At 37.6% G+C, this 23,118-nt stretch overlaps 1 protein-coding gene across 2 annotated transcripts; it reads left to right on the top strand.

Moving 5' to 3' along the window:
- Nucleotides 1-1,188: 1,188 nt before the first annotated feature.
- On the top strand, nt 1,189-20,606 carry LOC118980775 (complement receptor type 1-like). 2 transcript variants are annotated; one of them, XM_037037413.1, is made up of 8 exons: nt 1,189-1,269; nt 4,717-4,944; nt 5,893-6,069; nt 9,085-9,276; nt 11,692-11,715; nt 12,541-12,613; nt 16,270-16,374; nt 19,090-20,606. In XM_037037413.1, the coding sequence occupies exons 1-8, from the start codon at nt 1,230-1,232 to the stop codon at nt 19,136-19,138; spliced, it is 888 nt and encodes a 295-aa protein (XP_036893308.1). In that variant the 5' UTR covers nt 1,189-1,229; the 3' UTR covers nt 19,139-20,606. The 2 variants fall into 2 exon arrangements, with proteins under 2 accessions (XP_036893308.1, XP_036893309.1); XM_037037414.1 differs by lacking the exons at nt 11,692-11,715; nt 12,541-12,613; nt 16,270-16,374; nt 19,090-20,606 and adding an exon at nt 9,624-10,995 and having other exon boundaries at nt 9,085-9,307.
- The last annotated feature ends 2,512 nt before the right edge of the window (nt 20,607-23,118 follow it).

Consider the following 23,118-nt stretch of genomic DNA (forward strand, 5'->3'; position numbering starts at 1 on the left):
TTGATATGTTACAAAAAGCTTATTTAAAATAATTAAGATTATTTAAGAATTATCAGTCATTTCTTTAACCATCAAAAGTGGAATTTGTAATAGGAGCAAAATTATAATAATAAGCTTTAAAAAATTTTTTAAGATTGTATTTATTTATCTTTAGAAAGGAGGGGAAGGAGAAAAGGAGAGAAATATCGATGTATGGTTGCCTCTCGTGAGTCCCCCACCGGGAACTGGCCTACAACCCAGGCATGTGCCCTGACTGGGAATGGAACCACAATCGTGTGGTTCACAGGCCCAAGATCAATCCATTGAGCTACACCAGCCAGGGCATAATAATAAGCATTTTAATCTAATCATATATCTTCTGTTTGGCAATGGGTTAAATGTTCTGAATTGTGATTATGGTGGCTGATGTGATGTTTTAGGTAAGGTCTTTAACTTCCCTAAAACAACATGTTCATGTAAATCTGGTGCTCTTCACTGTGTGCACATCTGGGCATGGGAAGGGTCAAGCATGAGCAATGAAAGACCTGTCTCAGACTGTTCCAAAGAAGCCTGGCAGGCACCCAATGCCAGAACCCAGTAAGATTTAGGAGCCACCCGGGTCCCACATGACATTGACAGTTCTGGATGCTTTCATACAAAGTAATTTCTAATCTCCTTTCCTTTTCCCCTAGAGTCTTTATGCCTACTCACCAGTGGCCCAGTGTGCTGTTGGGAGCCTCCCTCACAGCCATCACAGATGTAGAGAGCAAAAACAGCCTTTGTTCTCTTTGCAGTTTTTCTCTGGTTTTTCAGTCCAAACTGGGAGCTGTTTTAGTTTCACTCTCGTTAACAGAATTAGGCAGCCATTGCATTAGAAAACTGAGTTTCCCATCAGGGCAGTGAGTAGAGATTTATCAGGTTGGTGTTGGAACAGTCAGCTAGACATTCACTTCTCAGAGTCTGAGTCCAGGATCAGGGAGATGGCTGCTCTGCTATGACTGCGTTCTTCAAGGCTCAGACTGCATGTGATGTGACCAGCTAACAGTGCTTTACTGTTCTCCCCTGCTGGAGGCTGTGATCTGTCCAGATTGGAGTGGCCTCCAAACCTCTGCCACTTGTTGGTTTCAGATGCTTAGAGTTTTGGCAAACTGAATGGCGTTTTGGCTAAACCGGCTCACCTATTCATTACCTTCCTCTTCTTTAGATTCCGTCTAAAAGGCAGTTCTGCTAGTCATTGTGTCTTGGCTGGAATGGAAATTCTTTGGAATAGCAGTGTCCCTGTGTGTGAACGTAAGTAGAAGGAATATCTGTTCAGGTCTGCAATTTTTTCCTTGTTTTTTCATTTTCTTACTTTGTTTTGTTCCATGAAATTAATAAGTGTCTGCTGCTCTGTTTATATTTGTTTTTGAAAGAGATATTTTTTGTTGTATTAGTTAAAAGAAATGTTTTTTGGAAAAGTGACCCTGGGCATCATGGTTTTGGTACCATCCAAAATATATTTGGTAACATACTAAGTGCTGTAAATGGAAGAAGTGCTTTATAGATAGAGAGAAATTTGTGCCCTGAAGCTTTGTCAAATTTTCCTTTATTTCCTGTCAAAAGTGATGACCACATTCCAGCTTTTCTGTCATTTTCTGAATCACCCATTCATTTCTATACATTCTTTAGCACCTGCTATGTCCCAAACAGCCTTGTAGACTCCTGGATTGTGTGTATAAACAAGATAGACTAGGTCCCTGCTCCTATGTTGTTTATATTCTTAAACAGAAATAAAAGTTCTTAAAGATAGCAAGTAAACAAGGAAACATAAGTAAATAATTTCAAATAATATTAAGTGTTATTAAGAAGATAACCAAGGTAATGTAATAGAATAGTTACGTGAATAGGAGTCAGGAATGGCAGGGAAAGAATAAAGTTTGCATTTTAAATAAGGTGATTAAGGAAGTCCTCACTGAGAAAGTAATTGCTGTCATTCGAGCATTGAGAGCAGTTAGTTGGCTACTCATGTGAATACACAGAGGAAGAACCTCCCCTTCAGATGGAGCGCACAGTGCAGAGAAAGTCCCAAGGCAGAAATATTCATGGCATTTTCTTTGAAAACCCTGTCCTAACATTTTCACAGAAGCTTATATGGCTTTTTAGAGTGAACAAATACAACAGTAGTAGGAGGTGATAAAAGAAAAGTAATCTGTAAGATTACTTAGAACAAGTTTGTTCTCACTCTGAGCAAGATGGAAAGCCATTGGAGTATTATGACTAGAAAAGTAACACAATCTAACTTACTTTTAGTGATATAACTCATTACTCTAGAGAGAACTAAATTGAATGGGTATATCTTAGAAGGAGATTCCCCAGAAATAGTACCAGAGGAAATTTTTATATTACCTCTGGTAATATATCCTCCAGTGTTCCATTGGAGGGTATAATCCCAGAGCAGCAATACTGAAGGATGAGAAAAATAGAGGCAAGGAGGAAAAAACAGCAAATAAATAAGTGATACTATGTTACAAAAGTGGCCATAAGCCTCACAAGAAAAAGCTGGTTTTTTGGTCACATAGAACATCTATATGGAACCAAAACTCTTTATCAGAAAGAAGAAAAGCAGCCTATCTGTTGGATCTTTTCTGTCTCCTGTCTCATGTTTATCCCAAGAATATTAAGCCCCTGGTTTCTATGTTGTGTTAACTCATCCCTCTGTTCAGACTCTGGGAACCTCACATGACCTGCTGCATGGTACTCAATCTAAGCCTGGAAATAGAAGGAGCCAAAGTGGCCATGCATCCAGTCATATTAGCTAGAATGTGGGGGCTGCATTGACCTCCACTGCAGGAGAATAACGGAGGCTGTGCAGGTGCCTGTCTTTCATCCTTACAGAGGCTGGCATAGCCAATGTTGTTTGCAATTGAGGTGACAGTGGGTGTGCTCGATTAGGAAAGCAGCTAAGTGGCCAAACGTCAGGTATAGCCAAGAAGGTCTGAGGGTGCAAATTGGGAAGCTACTACAAAATCTAATCACAAATGTTGTCCCAGGATACCAGTGGCAGAGATGATAAGAAGTGCTTGAATTATAGATACATTTGGAAGGTAGAAATGGCACAATTTTTGATGGGTTACACATAGAGATTAAAATAGAGACTAAATGAGGTCACCTAGGGAATGAGAGTGGCCAGAGAACAATAGAGGCAGGGGCTAAGTTCTGTCAATCCAACAATAAGAACTCAGAAACATGAGAAGGAATGTGCAGAAGAGATGAAGAAGCAGGTGGTACATTAAGAGAAAAAGCAAGAAGATAAGCATCTCTTGGAAGCCAAGTGAAGAAATTATTTTAAGAAGATGAAACCAAGCAACCATTTCAAATGCTACAGAGAGATCAAATAAGAGGAGGACAGAAAATTATCATTGGGTTCAGTGACTTGGAGGTAATGAGTAACCTTGGCAAAAACAGTTTCAGTACAGTTGTGGGGGCACATGCTTGATTGGAATGAGTTCAAGGGAGAATGAAGGGGAATAAAAATTCATAGACAACATCTTAAAGAAATTCTAATGTAAAGGATGTAGAGAAATGAAACTGTAGCTGCAGAGGGAAATCGAATTAAGAAAGTTATTTTTTGTTTGTTTGTTTTTAAGATGTCAGTGAGTTAAATACAGAAACACTACCAAAACGTCTAGTCTGTCTATTTATTTCTTCACGAAATCAAACAGAATGTTGTTTTGTCATAGATTTTCATAATAGAATTTTTCACATGAATATTTTGCTTTAAAAGTATTTGTACTTTTTGTACTGATTTATATAATGAAAGTTAATAATTAGATCTTTCATATTTGGAAGTCACCTAGTAGAAAGTCTTAACTTTCTTAAAGTACAGTTATGAATCATGAAGTAAAAAAAATACTTGCATCAGCCCAAAGATATATGTAAAATTGCTTGCTAGAGTATAAACATTAATTAAGCTACTCCACCCTATGATTAGCTTATCCATGATTCTATCAAGCTGCAGTATCCTTTTCCCAAATACAGATCAAACCAGAAGGGGAAAGGAGCTTCTCCAAATAGTTCCATTCAAAAGAAAAAACATGTGTTTCTTCAATGAGGAATAAAACCTGTAAAAACTAGTAAGTGTCTCAAAAGTCATAACATTGCTGAGCCTTTTGGAGCATGCATAGAAGTATGGAGGGTGTTTCATTTTATTGTGATGTTACTGTTGACATTTTGTTTTTGAGAATGTTAGCCTCAAGTCACCAAGAAAATATTTCATCAATAATAAAGAAAGAATAAATGTATAATGTATTTTGAAGGATTTCTCTAAAACGAAGATCCTTGATGTTAAAAGAGCTTGTCTATCTTGTGCTTGATATATAGCAGGTGCTCAAAAACTTGCTTATTGAGTTAATGGATGATTTTCTTATTAAATCAATGATTTTCTTGTTAATGTGGTTAAGAAATTTCTGTTTACTTCAAGTGAATAAGCTCTCAATTATCCAGAAATCTTAACTCTCTGAAGAGTTCAGGATGCTAAAGTTATTTTTGGACTTTTGTAATAAACATTGATTTAGGTATCATTTCATTTAGCTGCATCTCAGCAAAGAACTAACATATATGTTTTGCAATCTGTACTCTCCCTAAGAGTGTAATTGTTTTTTAGTGGCAACATCATCAGAGCATCCCATAACTGTAGAATCGAGTCAGATTAAAATATAAACATCTTAATGTAATTTATGGCTCTTGTCTTCATTCTAGAAATCTTCTGTCCAAATCCTCCGACAATCCTTAATGGGAACCACACAGGAACTTCTCTGAGAAACATTCCTTATGGAAAAGAAATATCTTATACATGTGACTCCCACGCTGACAGAGGGATGATCTTCAATCTCAGTGGGGAGAGCACCATCCGCTGCACGAGTGACAGTCATGGGAACGGGATTTGGAGCGGCCCTGCCCCTCGCTGTGAACTTACTGGTTCTACTGGTCAGTACCCACTGCTCCCCAGTGGATTAGTGTATCCGGGCAAGCACCTCCATATTTCTATCATGACAGTCATTTATACATCTCAACATGACTTTGCTGTGAATATCAGACACAGAAGTACCTGCCAGAAAAATCACAGATGGTTTCGGAGGTGTTTCCCTCTGCCAATTGGTGGTAGTCTGATGACTTTGCCCGCTGGGGTGAGGAATGTAGGATGGTGAGGAGAGGAGGGATCAGAGACTGGAGAGAACCAGTGAGGCCCAGAGTTTATAGAGAACATTTTAAAAGCAATGAAAAGTAACACCAATGAAAATATTTGGCCATGCCATCTCTATTACTACTTGCTTTTATACTAGATAGACGGTGTGCTGACCAAAATGTACATGTCAATGGAGTAATTTGCTTCAGAACTGGTAATGCTACAGAAATAATTAGAAACATCCAAAGTAGGCATTTTTGCTTCTTTTGTTACATCCAAGTGTTACACTGAACCCATTACTTCATTTGTTGACCCTTCATCTCACCTTTAGCAAAGGGAACGCAGGGTGCCCTGGAGAAATGTAGTGGATGATTGTGTTCTTGGCCTCTGTAGCACATTTCTTTTCTAACTTTATATCACAGCACCTGGCCCTCAAATGCTCCTTTGTGGCTGTGATTGTCCACACAAGCTTCATCCTCCAGTGAGGACAGACAGCACTGAATCAGTAATTTGTAAATCCCAGTGGTACTTGCAGCTGGTACAGTCTGCAGATAGAGAAAGCACATGATTCTGTGTAAAGGCTGAGAGGTCTGGGTTAGCAAAATTAGTCTTCTCACTGATTCACAGATGTGTAGTGCCTTGAGACCTGCCTGCCTGGGTCTTCATGTGGCTCTAATAGTCACAGATATTATTAAACATGCTGACATGCTCATACTTTTATGTTTAACTGAGTCTTTTCTTGCTCTTAGTATGCCCACCTCCACCCAAGATGCACAATGGGCATTACGCTGGAGGGGATGCATCTCCATATCTCCCTGGGATGACCATCAACTACCTTTGTGACCCAGGCTACCTGTTGGTGGGAAAAGCCTATGTTTTCTGTACACATGAGGGGACCTGGAGCCAATCTGACCATTATTGTAAAGGTATCTCTTATTCTTGCTGGAATTTTGTGTAACACTGACACATGAAACTAATAAGGCTGAGAGAGATCATTTCTGAGAATATGGTGAAATGAGTATCAGTAAAAAAGGAGAAAAGTAGAACAAACAGTGGGAAGGACGGTTTCCCAAGGATCCTCAACTCTACCGAATAAGTAGGAAGAACCAATGAAGTTTTTAGTAATATAATGACATCAAATACTAATTTAAAATGCTTTACAAGCTTTTAACTAATAAAATATTTCAGGTCTAAAGAATCTCAGAGGATCACAGGTGTTCCTCACAAATGCCCTCAGAAGGTCAATAAGAGACTAGAAGCAGTTCATTGTGAGGACAATACAAGTGAGGTCAAGAGCAGTTAGTTCTGTAGTTACTGCCTATGGAGTCTCACTACTGTAGAAAGCAGGACCAATAAGATGGCACTGGTTTGGTCAAGATAGTATAAAGTATATAAGTATATAAAACAAAATGGAATCCCTCTTGTCAACCAAGATGGCACCAGTCAGCCGAGATACTTTGGTTCAAAAGGGAACCTACCTAAGTCATACTTGATACAATTACCAGAGACACACCCAAGATATCTGCATACATGATCAGAACAGTGATGTCTGAAGAACATGGCTACCCACAGACAGGCTCCTGGAGAAATTCCCCACTTGCCATCAGGGGTGCCAAGACCCTTATCAAGAGACCCAGAAGGCTGGAGTACACCACTCTCAAGTATAAGTGAGGCAGGCTCCAGACCACTGCTGAGACAGCTGAGCCCCACACACCAGAGTGCTGCTCCATGCCATGCTGATCTCCCTTGCATCAGCCACCAGAGGCTCTGCCCTGCTGGTCTAAGGACTCCTTCTGCCCTTGCTGCCCACCTGGCTACAGAGATTGTTCTTTGCAAAATGCTGAAGGCTCCCTTGCTCACTGTGCTATCTCCCAGACCTGCAGACAGACTCTGGGACTTGGGATCATTATTCCCCATCGATTGTTCTGTGTGTGTGTGTGTGTGTGTGTGTGTGTGTGTGTGTTACATTCCTCTTAGATTGTTAGAGTGTGCGTGAGATATTAATGACGTTGATGTTCTACTTTGAGTGAATCTGCATTCAATAAAAGCTAAGTGAATAGCATAGTTACCTGGCATGACTCTTGTCTACTCCTTGGTGCCAGGCTACACAGCTCACAGCCAGCTGAGTAGTTGCCTGTCTTACTTTTAAGAAATATTATATTGCCAACCTACACTTGCAACAACTCTAATCTTCAATACTAAAAGGAAGGTGTTTATTTACTTTTACAACAAGTCTCTGAAGCAAGTCCCAGGAATTATTTCCATTATTTCTGCCTGTGTTTGCAAAGTAACATATGACTTTAAAATCTTTGTTGGCAATATTCTAAAAAGCTGCAAAATGTGGAATTAAAAATCATGCGATACTGAGATCTTTACAAAAGTGAGTTGTGTTAGTCTCCAGAAGAATCTGATGGGGTGGGATTTGTATTCTTGCTGTCTTACTGAGATGGGACTTGAAGTGAAGTGAGATCCAGGCTTGACCCAGTCTGGACCCACAGCTCAGGAGGGGTGGTGCTAGGATTGGGCCCCAACTCAGCCCCCACTTTCAAGCACTGCTCTCTACCGTCTCCTTTGAAATGTGGCTCTTTTCATTTGGCAGAATGTTAAGTGCTTTTTGTTTTGCCTGTTTCTTTTCTATTCTTTTCATTTTCAAAATACTATGTAAGGGCAGAGATGAGGTATTTCTAATACTAAGGACTAGTTAGTCTTGCGGCTGCTGTGGTTACAAGGAAATTTATGCCCCCTGACCCCAACCTAAAAGTCTCAGAAACCTTCCTGGGCATCCTGCCCCTCAGTTTGAGAGACAGGGAAGGAGTAGCCCACCAAAATCATAGTAAGTGACTCTGTTCTGCTTATTTGCCAGAATGGGTGGCCCTTACAGAGCCCCTATGGCTTTGCTGAAACCAAAAGCTCACCTTTCCTTGCTTTAGTTACGTAATAGTTACTATTCAGGTAATAGTTTAATGATTGATTATTTAGATTAAGACTATGGGATAGTTGTTCTGAAAATAAATAAATAAATACATACATATATGTATGTGTATATATGTTCTATTCTCCTGGAAGCTGCTTTCTTTTCATTCAAGTAAATTTTGTTATAATACCTTGTTCTCTCAGAACATAGCTTATTTATTCTCCATTTTTAGCATTAGCAAAATCAACCAGGAACCTTGTTTAAAAGACAGTTTCTTAACCTGCATCCCAAAGAACTCTGATTCTGACATTTTGAGTTGGGGTCCAAAGGTCTATGTTTAGTAAACCCACTATAAACCCACTATATTATTCTGATTTAGAAAGACCACAGACGGTACTGTGGGAAAGAGTACTTTACCTGGTTGGGCTTTATAAAGAAAAAAATTAGACTTGTACAACTGAAAAGCAGATTTTGCTTAAACTGAAGAAAGTGTTAGGTAGTCTGAGAAGAAAAGCAAAGTAAAGGTTGAGCTAAATGAGATAAAGTAAATTAAGTAGAAAATTGGTATTTTACATTCAGAATCATGCTATTCTAACCTCTTTGTTCTATGTATAGAAATGAGCCAGAAACAGGCATTTAGTCAAGAGGCAAAAAAAAGCAGTAGTTGTTATATTCCTAGGGAGAGTTAATGTAATATTCCTGTTTCCGTATGGTCTGAGCCAAGTGGATCCAGACTAGAATACAGTTAGCCTAACTCCTAATCTCTCCACAGCTTTCCAGTTGCAGAGTTGCTCATAATTAAAAGTGACTTACAACACACTCCACATTCAATTATTTTACCTAAGAAAACAAAGTCAGAGAACTTTAGACCATGGCATGTTGGGGAAGAGGATGTAGTTTTTCTTGATGGAAAACGTGACTGATCTTTGCTGGAGGGAAAACAGATTTGAGGTCATAGAGCTTTTCATTACGGCAGTTACTACTAACAGTTATCAATAAAATATCAATTTCCTTCTGATTTTTCTAATTTCAGAGGTAAAATGTAGCCTCCCACAGTTTATGAATGGAATCCAGAAGGGGTTGGGAATGAGCAAAGAATTTAAATACAGAGCAAATGTAACCTTGGAGTGTGAAGATGGGTATACTCTGGAAGGCAGTCCCTGGAGCCAGTGCCAGGCGGATAACACCTGGGATCCTCCTCTGGCCACATGTACATTTCGTAAGTACAAGAGCAAGTGCAAGGACTGTAGGTCCTTCTCAGCCATGGTACTGTTCATCCATTCATTCATACTGTCATCAAATACGGCATGATGTTTATGGCACGTGGTAAAACTCAGTGCACTAGAGAAGCCCCCAGTTCTTCTCAAAAGGTCCTTAGCAATGAATAGTCAGGCAAGCCTTGCTCTCCTCACACTTTTCAACCTATTCATCTCTTCTGGGGGAGTCCTCTGAACCTTTTGTTTACATTGCTTTATTGTTGCATGCATCTCACAGTAATGATTTGTTTATAGCCCAGGGACCTGAAAANACATTTCGTAAGTACAAGAGCAAGTGCAAGGACTGTAGGTCCTTCTCAGCCATGGTACTGTTCATCCATTCATTCATACTGTCATCAAATACGGCATGATGTTTATGGCACGTGGTAAAACTCAGTGCACTAGAGAAGCCCCCAGTTCTTCTCGAAAGGTCCTTAGCAATGAATAGTCAGGCAATCCTTGCTCTCCTCACACTTCTCAACCTATTCATCTCTTCTGGGGGAGTCCTCTGAACCTTTTGTTTACATCGCTTTATTGTTGCATGCATCTCACAGTAATGATTTGTTTATAGCCCAGGGACCTGAAAAGTCAGAAGCACATCAGCGATAGAGCCAGTCTTCAAGAATATTTTCAGAAATCTTTAAAAAAGGTGTCAGGAAGCACCTTCCAAGTTGCTGAGACTAGCTGTTTCAGCTCCCTCACTGGTGTAGGCTACAAGATTGTAAACTGGCACAGCTGGACTCAGCAGATTTAGAAATCATGTTTCTTTGAGCTCTGGAGAAGAATAGCCCTCTGCTGGCAACTAGAGGGTAATGTAAGATAGAGAATCCTAAACCTTGAACTTGTATACATCAAGATGCTGATGAGCAAAATTGACAATGAATAACTTATCTTAATCTAAGTTACTGCTAGGCTTCCTCCATCCATTCTTATGATTCTTATTTATAATAGTGAGTACTAAGATTCTTCAAGATGTGTTTAATAGTTAAACCCTCAAATGTGCTAGCTAATCTTATTTACAAATAATATTCCCAATTATAAACTTGTCACTCTCTCAATATCAAATTGCATCCAGTTTGGCAAAAAGCTCACTGCCTACCTGAATGAATGAATACCTTTACAGGATTCTGAAGATGTAGATGTGAAAGACAGAAAATTCACATGATTGGGGACCACCCTACCAGATAGTAAAAGAAAATGTAAAGCCACAGTATACAAATCACTTAAAACCAGCACAAATAGGTATTTGTGAAACAAAAAATAGATAGTAAGTGAACTATACTTATTTTATAAGTGAAACAAGATTGATATTAATAAAATAAGAGTATTATAAATAACAGTAAAAGTATCTTCTGAATGAAATATAATAGTTGAGATATCATCAATCCACAGGGAAGGTAAACCTTGAACTTGTATACAAACATGATCAAATAATATAGGTAGCACTGAAAGAAATGGAGAAACTTTATATCTTACAAAAAGTAACGGATGTAATAAAGAGTTAAAGTTTTAAAAGTCAACATGAAAAAGCTAACATAAAAATTAAAGAATATTTACCAAACTACTAGAAGAAAGCCAACCCCTTGAACTTTTGGATAGGAGAGAGAAAATTATAAAAGGTCAACAAATTTAACTTACAGCTTATGTATGTATTTTGGAAAGTAAATAAGAAAGCATCAGAGGGAGAGGAGAGAGTATTTCAGGGGACAAGGGGAAGGCTTCAGAGAAACTAGTATAAAGGACACATGGAGAACAAGTAAGGTGGTTGGAAATGGGAGGGAGGTGGGGAGCACAGGGCAGGGTGGGCTTTGATGGGAGTTGGGGATGGAAAACTGTACTTGAACAATAATTTAATAAAAATATTTTTAAACATAAAAAAAAAGAAAGCAGAAGAGAGGTGAGAAATATGTAAAATTTAACAAAGAGTTAATAGTGTTATCATACAAGTAGCAGTAGTGGTAGTTGTGGTGGTATCGATGGTTGTAAAAATTAACAACAATTGAGTGCTTGATTCCATGGTTAGATAAAGAGATTCTACAAATACATAAAAGCCTAGATGCATGGGAGCATGTATCAGGAGGGATTGTACCAAAACATTTAGTGGTAGCATTATGTGACATTTTTCTTTTGCTCTATTTTGTACATTTTAGCTGTAGTTCTATTAATTTGATGTGAGAATTATTAAGTTGAAAAGAAAACAACACAGATCCTGAGTACACAAGGTAAATGAGACTGAGTAAAACCTGAATTTTTTTTAGTATATTAGAACAAAATGAGACTGTATAATAACAAAAATTAAGATAGACTGTCACTAGCTGAGACTGTCACTCCTGTGGAGTGTGAGACTGATGCATTTGTGACCTTTGTCTTCTTTTTAGGCTCACACAACACTCTCATTATTGGTAAGTTTTATAAAGAATTTGCTGAGAAACTCTAGCGTCTCTAACAGTAAGTATATTAAGTACCCACTTACAATGAATGAAATGTAAAAGGAGAGACCAAAGTATCCTACGTCGCAATTTCATCCAAAAGTTTCCTTTTAGAAAGGAAACAGTGATAAACTCGGGCCATGTGTGACAGAACCAACATGCATATAGAGTGAGTGTTCTCGACTAAAACTTCTCTACCATCTTTGAACCATTACAAATGACCAGTCATCCATGTCATTTTATTGTAGATGGGGAATACAACCTGGGAATATTCTTTAGGATGATAGTCGTGCCCACTTGCACAAATTGGAAGCCACAAAGACCGATTTTCTAAGCCCATTTCTGTAATCTGTGTATGTAAGAGGAACAGTCATGATAGTTTGCTTCAGAGGGAGTTGGCAGGCTCTGTGGTATATAGTAGGTTCTGTGGTATATAGTAGCTCTTGCCTCAGTCCTTACACAAGTGACAGGTGCAGAGCCCTGGAGGGCTGGATCCCAGCAGCACCAGTACTGTTCTCGTATACTTGTTGAAAGGCTGCTGTTGGACTAAAGGTTACAAAACTGCTCTGCTCACTCCTTACCTATAATCCTGTGGTTGTAACACTAATGTCCTTGATTAAACAAGAAGCAGAAGGGCAATCTTAAAGGTAAGCCTGTGTCAGTGTTTGTTAAACCAGAATTTAGTTGCATTTTTTAAAAAATCATTGGCAACCTCTAGAAAGACTATATATTAAGATAGAATTTAAAATCTATGGATTAGATTTTCCATGCATTTAATTGTCTTGTTTTACTGCCTAGGCACATCCTTTGGTGTGATCTTTCCTGCACTCATCATTGTTTCCTGCTGGATGATTCTAAAGCACAAAAAGGGGTCAGTACAGCCATATTCTCTTAGAAAATGTTGATTACTATACTTGCCTCCTCCTGGAAGCCAAAGAGAAGTAAATGAAAACCTCATTTACTTTTGTGTAAACAGATGTAGTAATTCTTATAAAGAAGACCTTTAAAGCACACTATGCATAGAGAAGTGTTCACACTAATATATAACATATTAAGAACACTTCGTTTAAAAGGTTAGAATTTTAAGAAGAACTTGAGTTTTACTTAAGAGAAAACGGTAGAAAAAAATTCCCCCAAAGATGTTAATGAGGCAGCTGTTGTCCCACTTTGCTGAGACATTCCAGGTCCTGCCTCTGCGTACAGATCCTATCAGGGAGCTAATGGTCAGAGTGTGCCTCACTGGTACACACATCTCAGACTGCCAGTGTGAGGTATTGAATTGGTTATTTAAAAATATATATTTTATTAAGACCAAATGTTCACCTTCTAGCCCTGGCTGATGTGGCTCAGTTGGTTGGGCATCATTTTTTAAAGTGAAAGGTCACCAGTTCAATTCCAAATCAGGCCACGTGCCTGGGTTTCAGGTTCAATCCCCAGTTAGGGGCATACGAAACACAGTCAAATAGATGTTTCTCTCTTGCATCAATGTTTCTCTCCCTCTCTTTCTGCCTTTCTTCTCTCTCTAAAACTAAATAAACTCTTTTTTAAAAACAATTTACCTTCAATTTTATGAATACCTTGAAGGATTAAGATCTAAATAAAGAAATATTCTTGATTGGGAAGAGAAGATACATAATTTTTGTATTAGTTCATTTAACAATAATAAAATCAGTGAGATCAAAATCAAAGAAATCAATGTTATAAGCTTAACAAATTCTATACCAATGAAAAACCGCTTATAAATTTAGCTGAACAGTTTTCTACACAAATGTAGTCTCCTAAAAAGCATTATATTGCCCTGGCTGGTGTAGCTCAGTGGATTGAGCGCGGGCCTGTGAACCAGATGATCCCGGTTTGATTCCCAGTCAGGGCACATGCCTGGGTTGCGGGCCAGTTTCCGGCAGGGGCTAGTTCCCAGCAGGGGATGCAAAAGAAGCAACCATACATTGATGTTTCTCTTCCTCTCTCCTTCCCTTCCCCTCTAAAAATAAATTTAAAATATTTTTTTTTAAAAAGCATTATAAAAACTGAAGGTCTAACATTTCACGAAACATACCAATGTAAATTTTTAAAAGTAGAGTGCCACAGCTGAACTATTTGCAAAAAACCTAGTCACTTCCTTTCTCCCCCTTCTTTAAATTTCCCACCTCTATTAATTTATCTCTAATGTTTTTGGTCCCCGCCACACTCCTCACCATCTCCCTTCCCTGATGATGTTCTCCCTATGAACAGGAACCAGGTGGTCCCTATTACCCTATACGCACTCCAAATAATTTTATTTAATAATTTCTGACCTCTACTTGTGCGGTAGACAACATTAGTCATATGAATGGCAACAGCTAACATAGCTTTATCATTTATTCTCTTCTTTTGTATGCAAAGCAACTCTAAGAGGTAGGCAAGTACAACAATGTTGTTCAAAAGCATGGAAGGTAGATTCAGAGAAATTCAGTGACTTGCTTAATATCATACCAGTAGGAAGTTGTTAAGAGTTAAGCTTTTATTTCCAGTTATTTGACTCAAAATCCTGAACCCATTCAGCTGTTCCATCGATAAGTTTAGTTACTCATTTCTTAATCTATATTACAGAAAATTCAGTACTCAGAAATATATATCCTATAAAGCTGGAATATTTCTTTTTATTCCTTTCTTGTATACCTCCCATTCCCACCTCTATGTAATTGGATTTGTTTTAACTATTTGGGTATTTTGAGCCAATATCCTTCTGTAAAACAGTATGCAATCTCTCACAACCACCATGAACCAACTAGATTGCCATTCATTCAGCATTACTTGAAACCTGGAAAGTAACCCACAGGCCTGGCTGCCCACTACCAAGAAAGTCAAACTCTTGAAGCAGGTTCTAGTTGAGAAGGAAAGGGGTTTATTCAAGAGTTTACAATCTGAGTAGATGGCAGGTTCATGCCTCCAAAACCATCTTAGCATCTCAGGCATCCTGGCTAGGTCACTCAGGGGAGCCATGGGAAGAGGGAGACAAGGAATTTCTGGCAACATGAAGCTTCTCAGCTCTGCTCTCTCATGCTTTCAATGTTATCTCCTATGTGTGTCATCATGTAGTTGTATTGCTCTATCCACAGTTTTACTGCAGATGTTCAGGAACAGGATGTTCAGGCAGAGTTTCTGCTGGTTCTGATATGAATTGCTGACGCTTGTCCAGTTCTTGTGGTCAGGGACATTTCTAGGTCAGGCAAGAACTGCAACTGCTGATGTCTACAAAAGACTCATAAGGAAAATTTTAATACATGGTTTTTCTATGAGTCTGTTAATACAGCCTATTTTATAATTACTACTTGATTAGTATGGTTTTTTCCAATCACTGCTGTAATTCCCCACTGTTACATACTCATTAAGGTTGTATTCTCTCACACCCCATATGTAACTCATCATCCAAGACAATTTTCAGGCCATTACTTATCTCACCACATAATCACTGCTCCTTGGAAGCCCATACCACCTGGATGTACAACCCTCTCCTTCCTCATACTGGATCTAAAGTTTGCCTTTTCTCATCCTGTGAAAACTTTGGCTCCTGACTTACAGTTTTCTTTTCTGTCTCAAATGAGATCCTCATCTATTTTAAATGAGAGGGTAAAGAGTAAGTAATAAGGAAGTAGTAGAAAGCAGTAACATACATTTTCTCTTTGTGCTTCCAGTCTTAAATCCCTAATAGTAATGCATGCTTGAAATATAGGTACTGGTATTACTTATCATTTATCTAAAATGAACTGCTCATTAAATAACCCCAAAAGAGGCAACACAGTATATCATGTAAGACCATGGGCTTTGTATCAGTAAGACCTGTGTTCACACTCACTTACTAGTTTTAAAACCCTGGAAAACATATTACATCTCTTGAACCTGTATTATCCTTGCCTGAAAGGTAGAGGTAATAGCAGTTCCTACCTTAACTTAACAGAATGCATTGCTTATGATGAATGTCAGAAAATGTTAGCTATTGTTATTTATACATGACTTATAATTAAGATTTAAGTGATTACATATTTCTTTTACTGTCAGTTCTCATATATCTTCATGACAACAACTGCTACTTCCTACATAATAGGTCTTCTACAAAATACAGAATATGTATATTCACTACAGGGAAAAAGGAAGCCTTATGTTAGATTGCAGTGCAAAGCCATTTACATTATGAAGCTTGATGTTACAGTCTTGTTGAAGAGTATTCACTAATTAATGTAACTGAGAATAGAAAAATGTGTTGTTTTACAGCATGAACTTTTGTCGAGAAGCAATTTAGAGTTCTGACACAACATATAGGATGGTTTTAGTATTGATTCCTAATCTAAGGTTTTACTTAGTCTTGAAAAGTATGACTTGGCTACATTTTTCTTTTTAGATGCCTTATAAAGATATCCAAAACCTGAGGCAAATTGTGCTCTAATTGTGCAGAAATTTTTTAAAAAAAGAGCCACCAGCTAACTTCTTTCAAAATTAAAATGTATGTAATTAAATTACTTTCCCATCTTTTTCTCCCCTGCCAATTAGCAGTAATAAAGATGAAGAACCTAAAGAAGTGAATATCCATTTACAGCCCCAAGAAAGCAGCTGTGATCATGCACAAAGCGTGCAAACAAATGAGGAATGTAGCAGGTACCTAACATTCAAATTAACTCAAAATGTTTGCAACAACTCAAATATGGAAGATGGAAACAGGATTTAAATCTAATCTTGCACCAGGTAGGTCACTGATACCAAAGACATTTGTGAGTATTCAGGAGCTGGAAACGCCATTGTTTTTGCTTTTCTTGGATAACTGTTGTCTCTGTGATCTGGGGTGAGGACTCTGTCAGTGCTGTGCACAGGCACTGGTTTTCAAAGCATTCCTGTAGTTTTGCACATTTATGCCATGAACCTTTGAGACGTAGAAAGCTTTACTTTCCCTTGTGGAACCCAAGCGTTTGCCATTGGGTGTGCCTCCAACTCCCCCAGCTTCCAATACTTCCAATAAGTATTCCTTTTGGAATACTGCTTAAAATACCATATGATTTTGCCTCATTTCTGCCAGGTTACTTGCCTAAAGCACATTTCCACCATTTTTACAATCTAAGTTGCATTAGCCCAGCTCAGAATTCGCTCACCCAAAAAACTCCCAAATAACTCCAGTCTAAAGAAATGTCTCTTTGGAACTCACAGCACTTCCTGCCTATTCCAACTTTTAAAATAAATTATTTTCTGGTCCTGGCTGGTGCGGCTCAGTGGATCGAGCGCGGGCCTGCGAACCACACGATCACTGTTTGAGTCCCAGTCAGGGCACATGCCTGGGTTGCAGGCCAGTTCCCAGCAGGGGACTCACAAGAGGCAACCATACATTGATATTTCTCTCCTTCTCTCCTTCCCTTCCTCTCTAAAGATAAATAAATAAACCTTAAAAAAATAAATAAATAAAGTATTTTCTTGCAAGGATAATTTGTGCTTATTTTGAAAACATAGAAAATACTGAGAAATACAAAAATTATTTGTAATACCTCCACCCAATAGTTAGTATTGTTAAGCTACTTTCCATGTTATTTTACATTTGAACGGTTATACTTTGAGATTATATTGATATGATGTTGAAGGACTTTGGTTTCTTCAAGGGACAATCATTCTTTCCATTGTTAAAAACTGTATATAAATACATCCTACAGCATTCAACATTCCAATCACTGTTTTTTACTTCCTAACTCTATTGCCTTCATTCTCTTGCTCATTTTTAATTCTATAAGCATTAATTATTCACTTATAGCATACCCTATATTGTGCTTATACATTTTCTCTCCAATGCTAAATTAACTTACAAGTAAGGACCATATTGTTAAAGTTCCCAAAATTTCTGAGTATAGACTTGACCAAATGAAAAGTGTTTGATAAATATTTGAGAATGAATTTACCTAAATTTTTTCCCTCAACTTTATGGGGTTTTTTGTTTTATTTTGTTTTAATTGTTATTCAAGTACAGTTTTCTGCCTTTTCCCTCCACCCCTCCCCCACTACCTCAGCCCTCCCCATCTCCCTCCCCTTTTTCCACACCACCCCCCTTGTTATTGTCCATGTGTCCTTTATAATTGTTCCTGCAAAAACTTTACCCTTTTCCCCTGTAATCCCCTCTCCTCTCCCTTCTGGTCACTGTCAGCCTGTTCTCAATTTCAATGTCTTTGGTTATATTTTGCTTGCTTGTTCATTTTGTTGATTAGGTTTCTGTTAAAAGTGAGATCATATGGTATTTGTCTTTCACCGCCTGTCTGATTTCACTCAGCATAATGCTTTCCAGTTCCATCCATGCTGTTGCAAAGGGCAGGAGTTCCTTCTTTCTTGGAAGCATTCTTTTACATCAAGGCGTGTCTCAAATTGTGTTCATTGACTGTTAGCCACTTTTTAATAAAAGGATAAGAATTTCTTAATTAATTTATCTCAAATTTTCATTTCAAGATTAACATTTGACTACGGGTGTTCTACAGGAGAAAAGTTAATCATTTGTGTCAATATCTCATAGAGAAGGAGTGAATTAGTGTCTGTACCAAGCTGCAAATCTGTGCACTCAGGCCTGGTACAAGGTCACAGAGAGTGATAAAAGTACAGAGGCAGACTCGAAAGATACAACCACCTGTTGATGCATTTGAAAATGCTCAGTATTAATGCAGGTGACTTATAATGTTGGGAACACCTGTGAGCTACAACGAGAACAATGATGCAGGATCAGGTGACGGAAATTACTGGGGTTTTCAAGTGAGTTGATGGGCTTTATCAGGGGTCTGTCCATTTGTGACAAGACTGTGTTCCTGGCCTTAAGAAAGAAGAGAGGCGTCAGCACGGCCAAGGAAGCATTTGCATGACTCTGAGGCTACACAATACCTCCTTTCTATCCGGACTGTGATAAGGAGAAGAGGACATACTTTCTGAAGGCAACCCCTGTTTCCAAGCTTAGCAGATCCTGAATACATTCCCCTGCCACAACCATGGTTTAGAAAAGAGACTCTGTAAGTCTCCTTCGTGGGTTATGGGGGATCTTAAGGAAAGATTTTGTGTGTTATGATGGATTTATACATCTTCTGAAAAGAGACTCTTTTTGTTTAGCTGCTCAACTTTGAGAACACTTTTTCTTTGACAAAAAAAAAAAAGAAATGCAGAATGGTCAAGTTAGTCACTCTTGTCTCTCTTACATACTCAGTATCTCAATTTACAGCCACCATAACAGTGAGCAATACACACTTCTTTTAAACTTGTAACTTCTGAGTAATGCCAGCATCATGATTATGAGTATATAAATTTTGGGATGTTCAGTTGTTGACCATGCTGTCATCTAAATAAAAATTCCTGTTATTTCAGTGTAATTCCTGGACAAAGTACTAAAAATCTGGAGAACACCTCAAATTAAAATCATCTTTGGAAAAGAGCCAATTCATTTCAACAGAATTAGACCTGAGACTCATAAAACCTTTGAAGTGACTTCACAGATGCAGACATGTGCTCTTGAAGATGCTGAAGCTCTCCTGATACCTCAGGAAGCCCATGCTCTTAGTTTGGACACTGTCACTCCTCCATCTTCCTTCTTTGTGCTGAAAGCACACACCATTCAGTTGGTGGAAAGACTGCACTTAGAATATATAAGTAGTGTCAATTACTTAAAAGAAAAAGGTGTCACCTAGGATTTCTGCTTATAAGTTTGTCATTTGTCTTTCTTATGTTTACTTGTTTATGTAGATGACTCTTGAGCAATGTGGGGGGTAAGTGGTGCCACCTAAATAAAAATGCTGTTTCCAATCTGTGGTTTGCTAAACCCTGGATGTGAAATCCCAGGATGTGAAGAGCCACCTGTGTAGTTAGTGAAAAATATCCACATATAAGTGGTCCCATGCACTTCAAACTCCTGCTGTTCAATTGTTAACTGTAATATGGAATGGACTCATTAAGGAGAATTTAGAAAATGCAGGAGGAAGATATAAAAAAACAAATGTCACCTATAGCTATACTACCCAATGATAACCACTATTAATGTTTTAATTCATATTCTTTCTTTATATGTTTCTTTATATACACACATATATATTTCTTAAATACCTTTTTTTGTTTAAAGAGCAGAATCTACTCTTTTAGACAAATTGACATAAATGTATGCTATAGCAGTTTTCACTTTCTCAAAGAAAAATAACTAATTTCTATTTATTAAAAAGGCATTAAATGACTATAGGAAAGGTGGGTCAGGAATATTCAAGAGAAATATCTGGAAAAAATAAGTTTTGTGTATTTTCTAATGTCTATTTCAAAAGTAGTTTGTACTATGTTCTGTTTTAAAAACAACTAAAATTTAAATAAAAGAATAATTTATATGAATTCAGAATAAACTAAATTTACTAAGAAACATGACTTTAAAGAATTTATCAGATTAGTAAACATGTATTGACACATTCTTAATAAGTAGCCCCAGAGTCTTTAAAAAATCCACATCCTTATAGATAAAAAATTCATTTGATATGATATTATGGGCCATGCTGATGACCTCTAGAAAATATCAGTCTTTCTATATTTTAAGAATAGATTTGTGTATGACTACTGCCAACTTCTGTGTAATTCTGGTTTTAGTAGTTGTTTTTAAAGCATATTCTGCCACATTTACACTAATACATATAAACAGTGAATTGGATATCAACTAGAAGGTCAATTTAAGATCATGTAAGAGAGACAAAAAACAGCATAACCAACAAGTCAGCTGACAAAGTGAGAGAGAAAAAAATGCAACATATCACAGATGAAGGGTCATGGGATTAACTGAGAGTTAATAATTCAAAGACCAACCCTCCCCTTCTTCCAAATTGGGCAAAAGATATTTCTACAAGTCAAAGAAAGAAAGACAAAAAAAGAAAGGGAAGGGAAGGAAGAAAAAAAAAGGAAGAAAGAGAAGGAAAAGAAAGAAAGAATGAGAGAGAAAGAAAGAAAAAAGAAAGGAAGGAAGAAAGAAAGAAAATAAAGAAAGAGTAGTCCACAAAAATGTAAAAAGGAAATCAATGTTTGCGTAGTTGGAACTTGAACAGATCTCTTTTATTTCTCAGATTTTAATAGCAGTATCTTTAAAAGGAGGACTAGAAATTAACTGAGAATGAGCCTTGCTTAGAATTAAAAATCCCCTTGTAAGAAAAAATTCTAAATTATTTTGTTTACCCCAGAATGGGGTAGGTTGGTGAGCAATATGATTAACCAATATCTGATGCCTGTGACTTTTTAATTGCTAGAAATTCATGAGAGTTTTTAAACATCACTTGTCTGTGGGAACTACCATACATACTAACAATATGTAAATATCGTATTGTCTAACCTAATTATATTATTGAGCAATTCTGTTAACCTCTGGCCACACATTTTCCATCTGCAAAGCAGCAACTAAAACAGTCACTCTCCAAAGCTATTTCTAAAGCTAATCTAACTTTCTTTTTGCCCTTTTGTATACTTAGATGTGAGATGTAATTTAGTTTAAGACCACAATACTTAAATGAAATTTTCTGTCTCCACTCTTATAAGAAAGTAATAAAATATTTTATCATTGAAAATCTACTTATGGAATATGTTTTGCAATATATTTACTTTTTAAAGCCTTCAATGCCAAGAGGAACAAATAAATGTGTTCCATCTGAGAAATGCCCTCCTTCCTGTATTTGGTTGGTTTCAGAATACCTGCTTTGGGTGTGGCATGCCACAGCAATGCTCTTGCTGGTAACAGCTATTGGCAGGCAGATGCTTACCAGGTGCAAACAGAGGAGGCAGAGCTCCCAGGGTCCACATCAAAAAAGATAGTGTATCTTCTGTCTAGCCATTCTCTTTCAGGTTTTCACAAGCACCTAAGTTGCAATTCACCAGGGCATTGAAAAGCATCATGTAAATATACTAATTTAGGAGCAAATAATCATCTAACGTTGTTTCATTTTAAAGAAGTTGGACTCTGATAATGACATCCCCATCTACCAACTACATCAAAGCACAATTCATAAAACCTTACAAGAGATCTACCACACAGCTCAAAACCAGGTATTCAGGCATATTCACCATCCTCTTTTTGGTAGTTTGACAGAATCTTTAGGAGGAGCTAGAGGAACCACGAAGTTTTTACTCCATTACTTCTCTCAAAACCTTGACTCTTTTGAGTTTCTTGTGAGGACCTTAGGAAGTCCACTGTCAGTACTCTCCTTCGAGCTCAGTCACTAAAATGTTCTCAAGGATAGATATTAGCTTCACTTCTAAGTCAGCTCACTAGAAGGTTCCTGATTCAGGAAGGTTTTCAGTGCAGGCAGTTGTATCTCTCATTCTTTTTAGAGACAAATTCAGCTTTGCTTTTAGTGTATTAAAACTGTTAAAATAAAATCTCTCAGAACTTTTTTAGCATCTTGTAAACTGATGCAGGAAGAACTGGCAGAGGCATTTTAAATGCACTTGACAGCAACACCCACTTGTTTCCTTCAGTATTAAATACACATTTATTATACATCTACTACAGGCCTACAACTATCTGGGCACTGAAGAAAAGGTAATAAAACTCCATTCCTGAGGCATGGAGCTTGTCCAGACAAGTAGGGAGCAAGCTTGGGAACCTAGCAAATGGAGCCTCCTCAGTTTTGTCAACTCAACATAAGTTGAAGCAATAGATGTGAAAATTCGCAATTATACTAAGAATGCCTTGGCGAACACGCAGTGTAGAAATTTTATTGATTGAAAGAAAATTTCAATTAAACTTCAGACCTTGAACCTAATCTAGAACCTATACTAGGAAACAAAATACTAATCATGCTTTTCTCTATCTTTTTAATTTTGTCACAAGAAAAATAAACTTATTTTCAAGTCTATAAATAGAAGAAAAAGGGTTTTTTAAAACTTTATTGAGATATAGTTGACATATAGCATGGTGTACAGATGGTTGTGGAAATGGGTAAATGGATTCTCTGTTTTCATAAATAAATGCCTACACTGAGCCACTAAATATTTCTGCTCTATAACTTTTTTATTACTGTCAGAATGAAGAGAAGCGATAATTTCCCTTCATTGAATTTTCTATGTACTGTCTCCTTAATTATACCTCCTTTATCCTGTGGCCTCATGGAGTATCTAATGTTATAGTCAAAGGTGTTTAGGTGTTATTTTTTACATCACCTCCACACTTGGTGTCTTACATGCTCTGCCAAGGACTCAGATATTATGTTGGTCTGAGAGGATGAAGAAATTCCATGGTTTGTTTAATCCATAAAGTCTTTGGCTCATCTCACAAGCAGAACTGTTTAGATATATATAAAGTTTTGTAATTCCAGAAGAAGCATTTAAGCTTTATACTGAGAGCCTTCATTTCCTCACCATCTTCTCATTCCTTAACCCTCT

Source organism: Sturnira hondurensis, unplaced genomic scaffold (assembly GCF_014824575.4).
Source record: "Sturnira hondurensis isolate 20B ecotype Veracruz unplaced genomic scaffold, ASM1482457v3 Scaffold0023344, whole genome shotgun sequence".
Classification (NCBI taxonomy): domain Eukaryota; kingdom Metazoa; phylum Chordata; class Mammalia; order Chiroptera; family Phyllostomidae; genus Sturnira; species Sturnira hondurensis.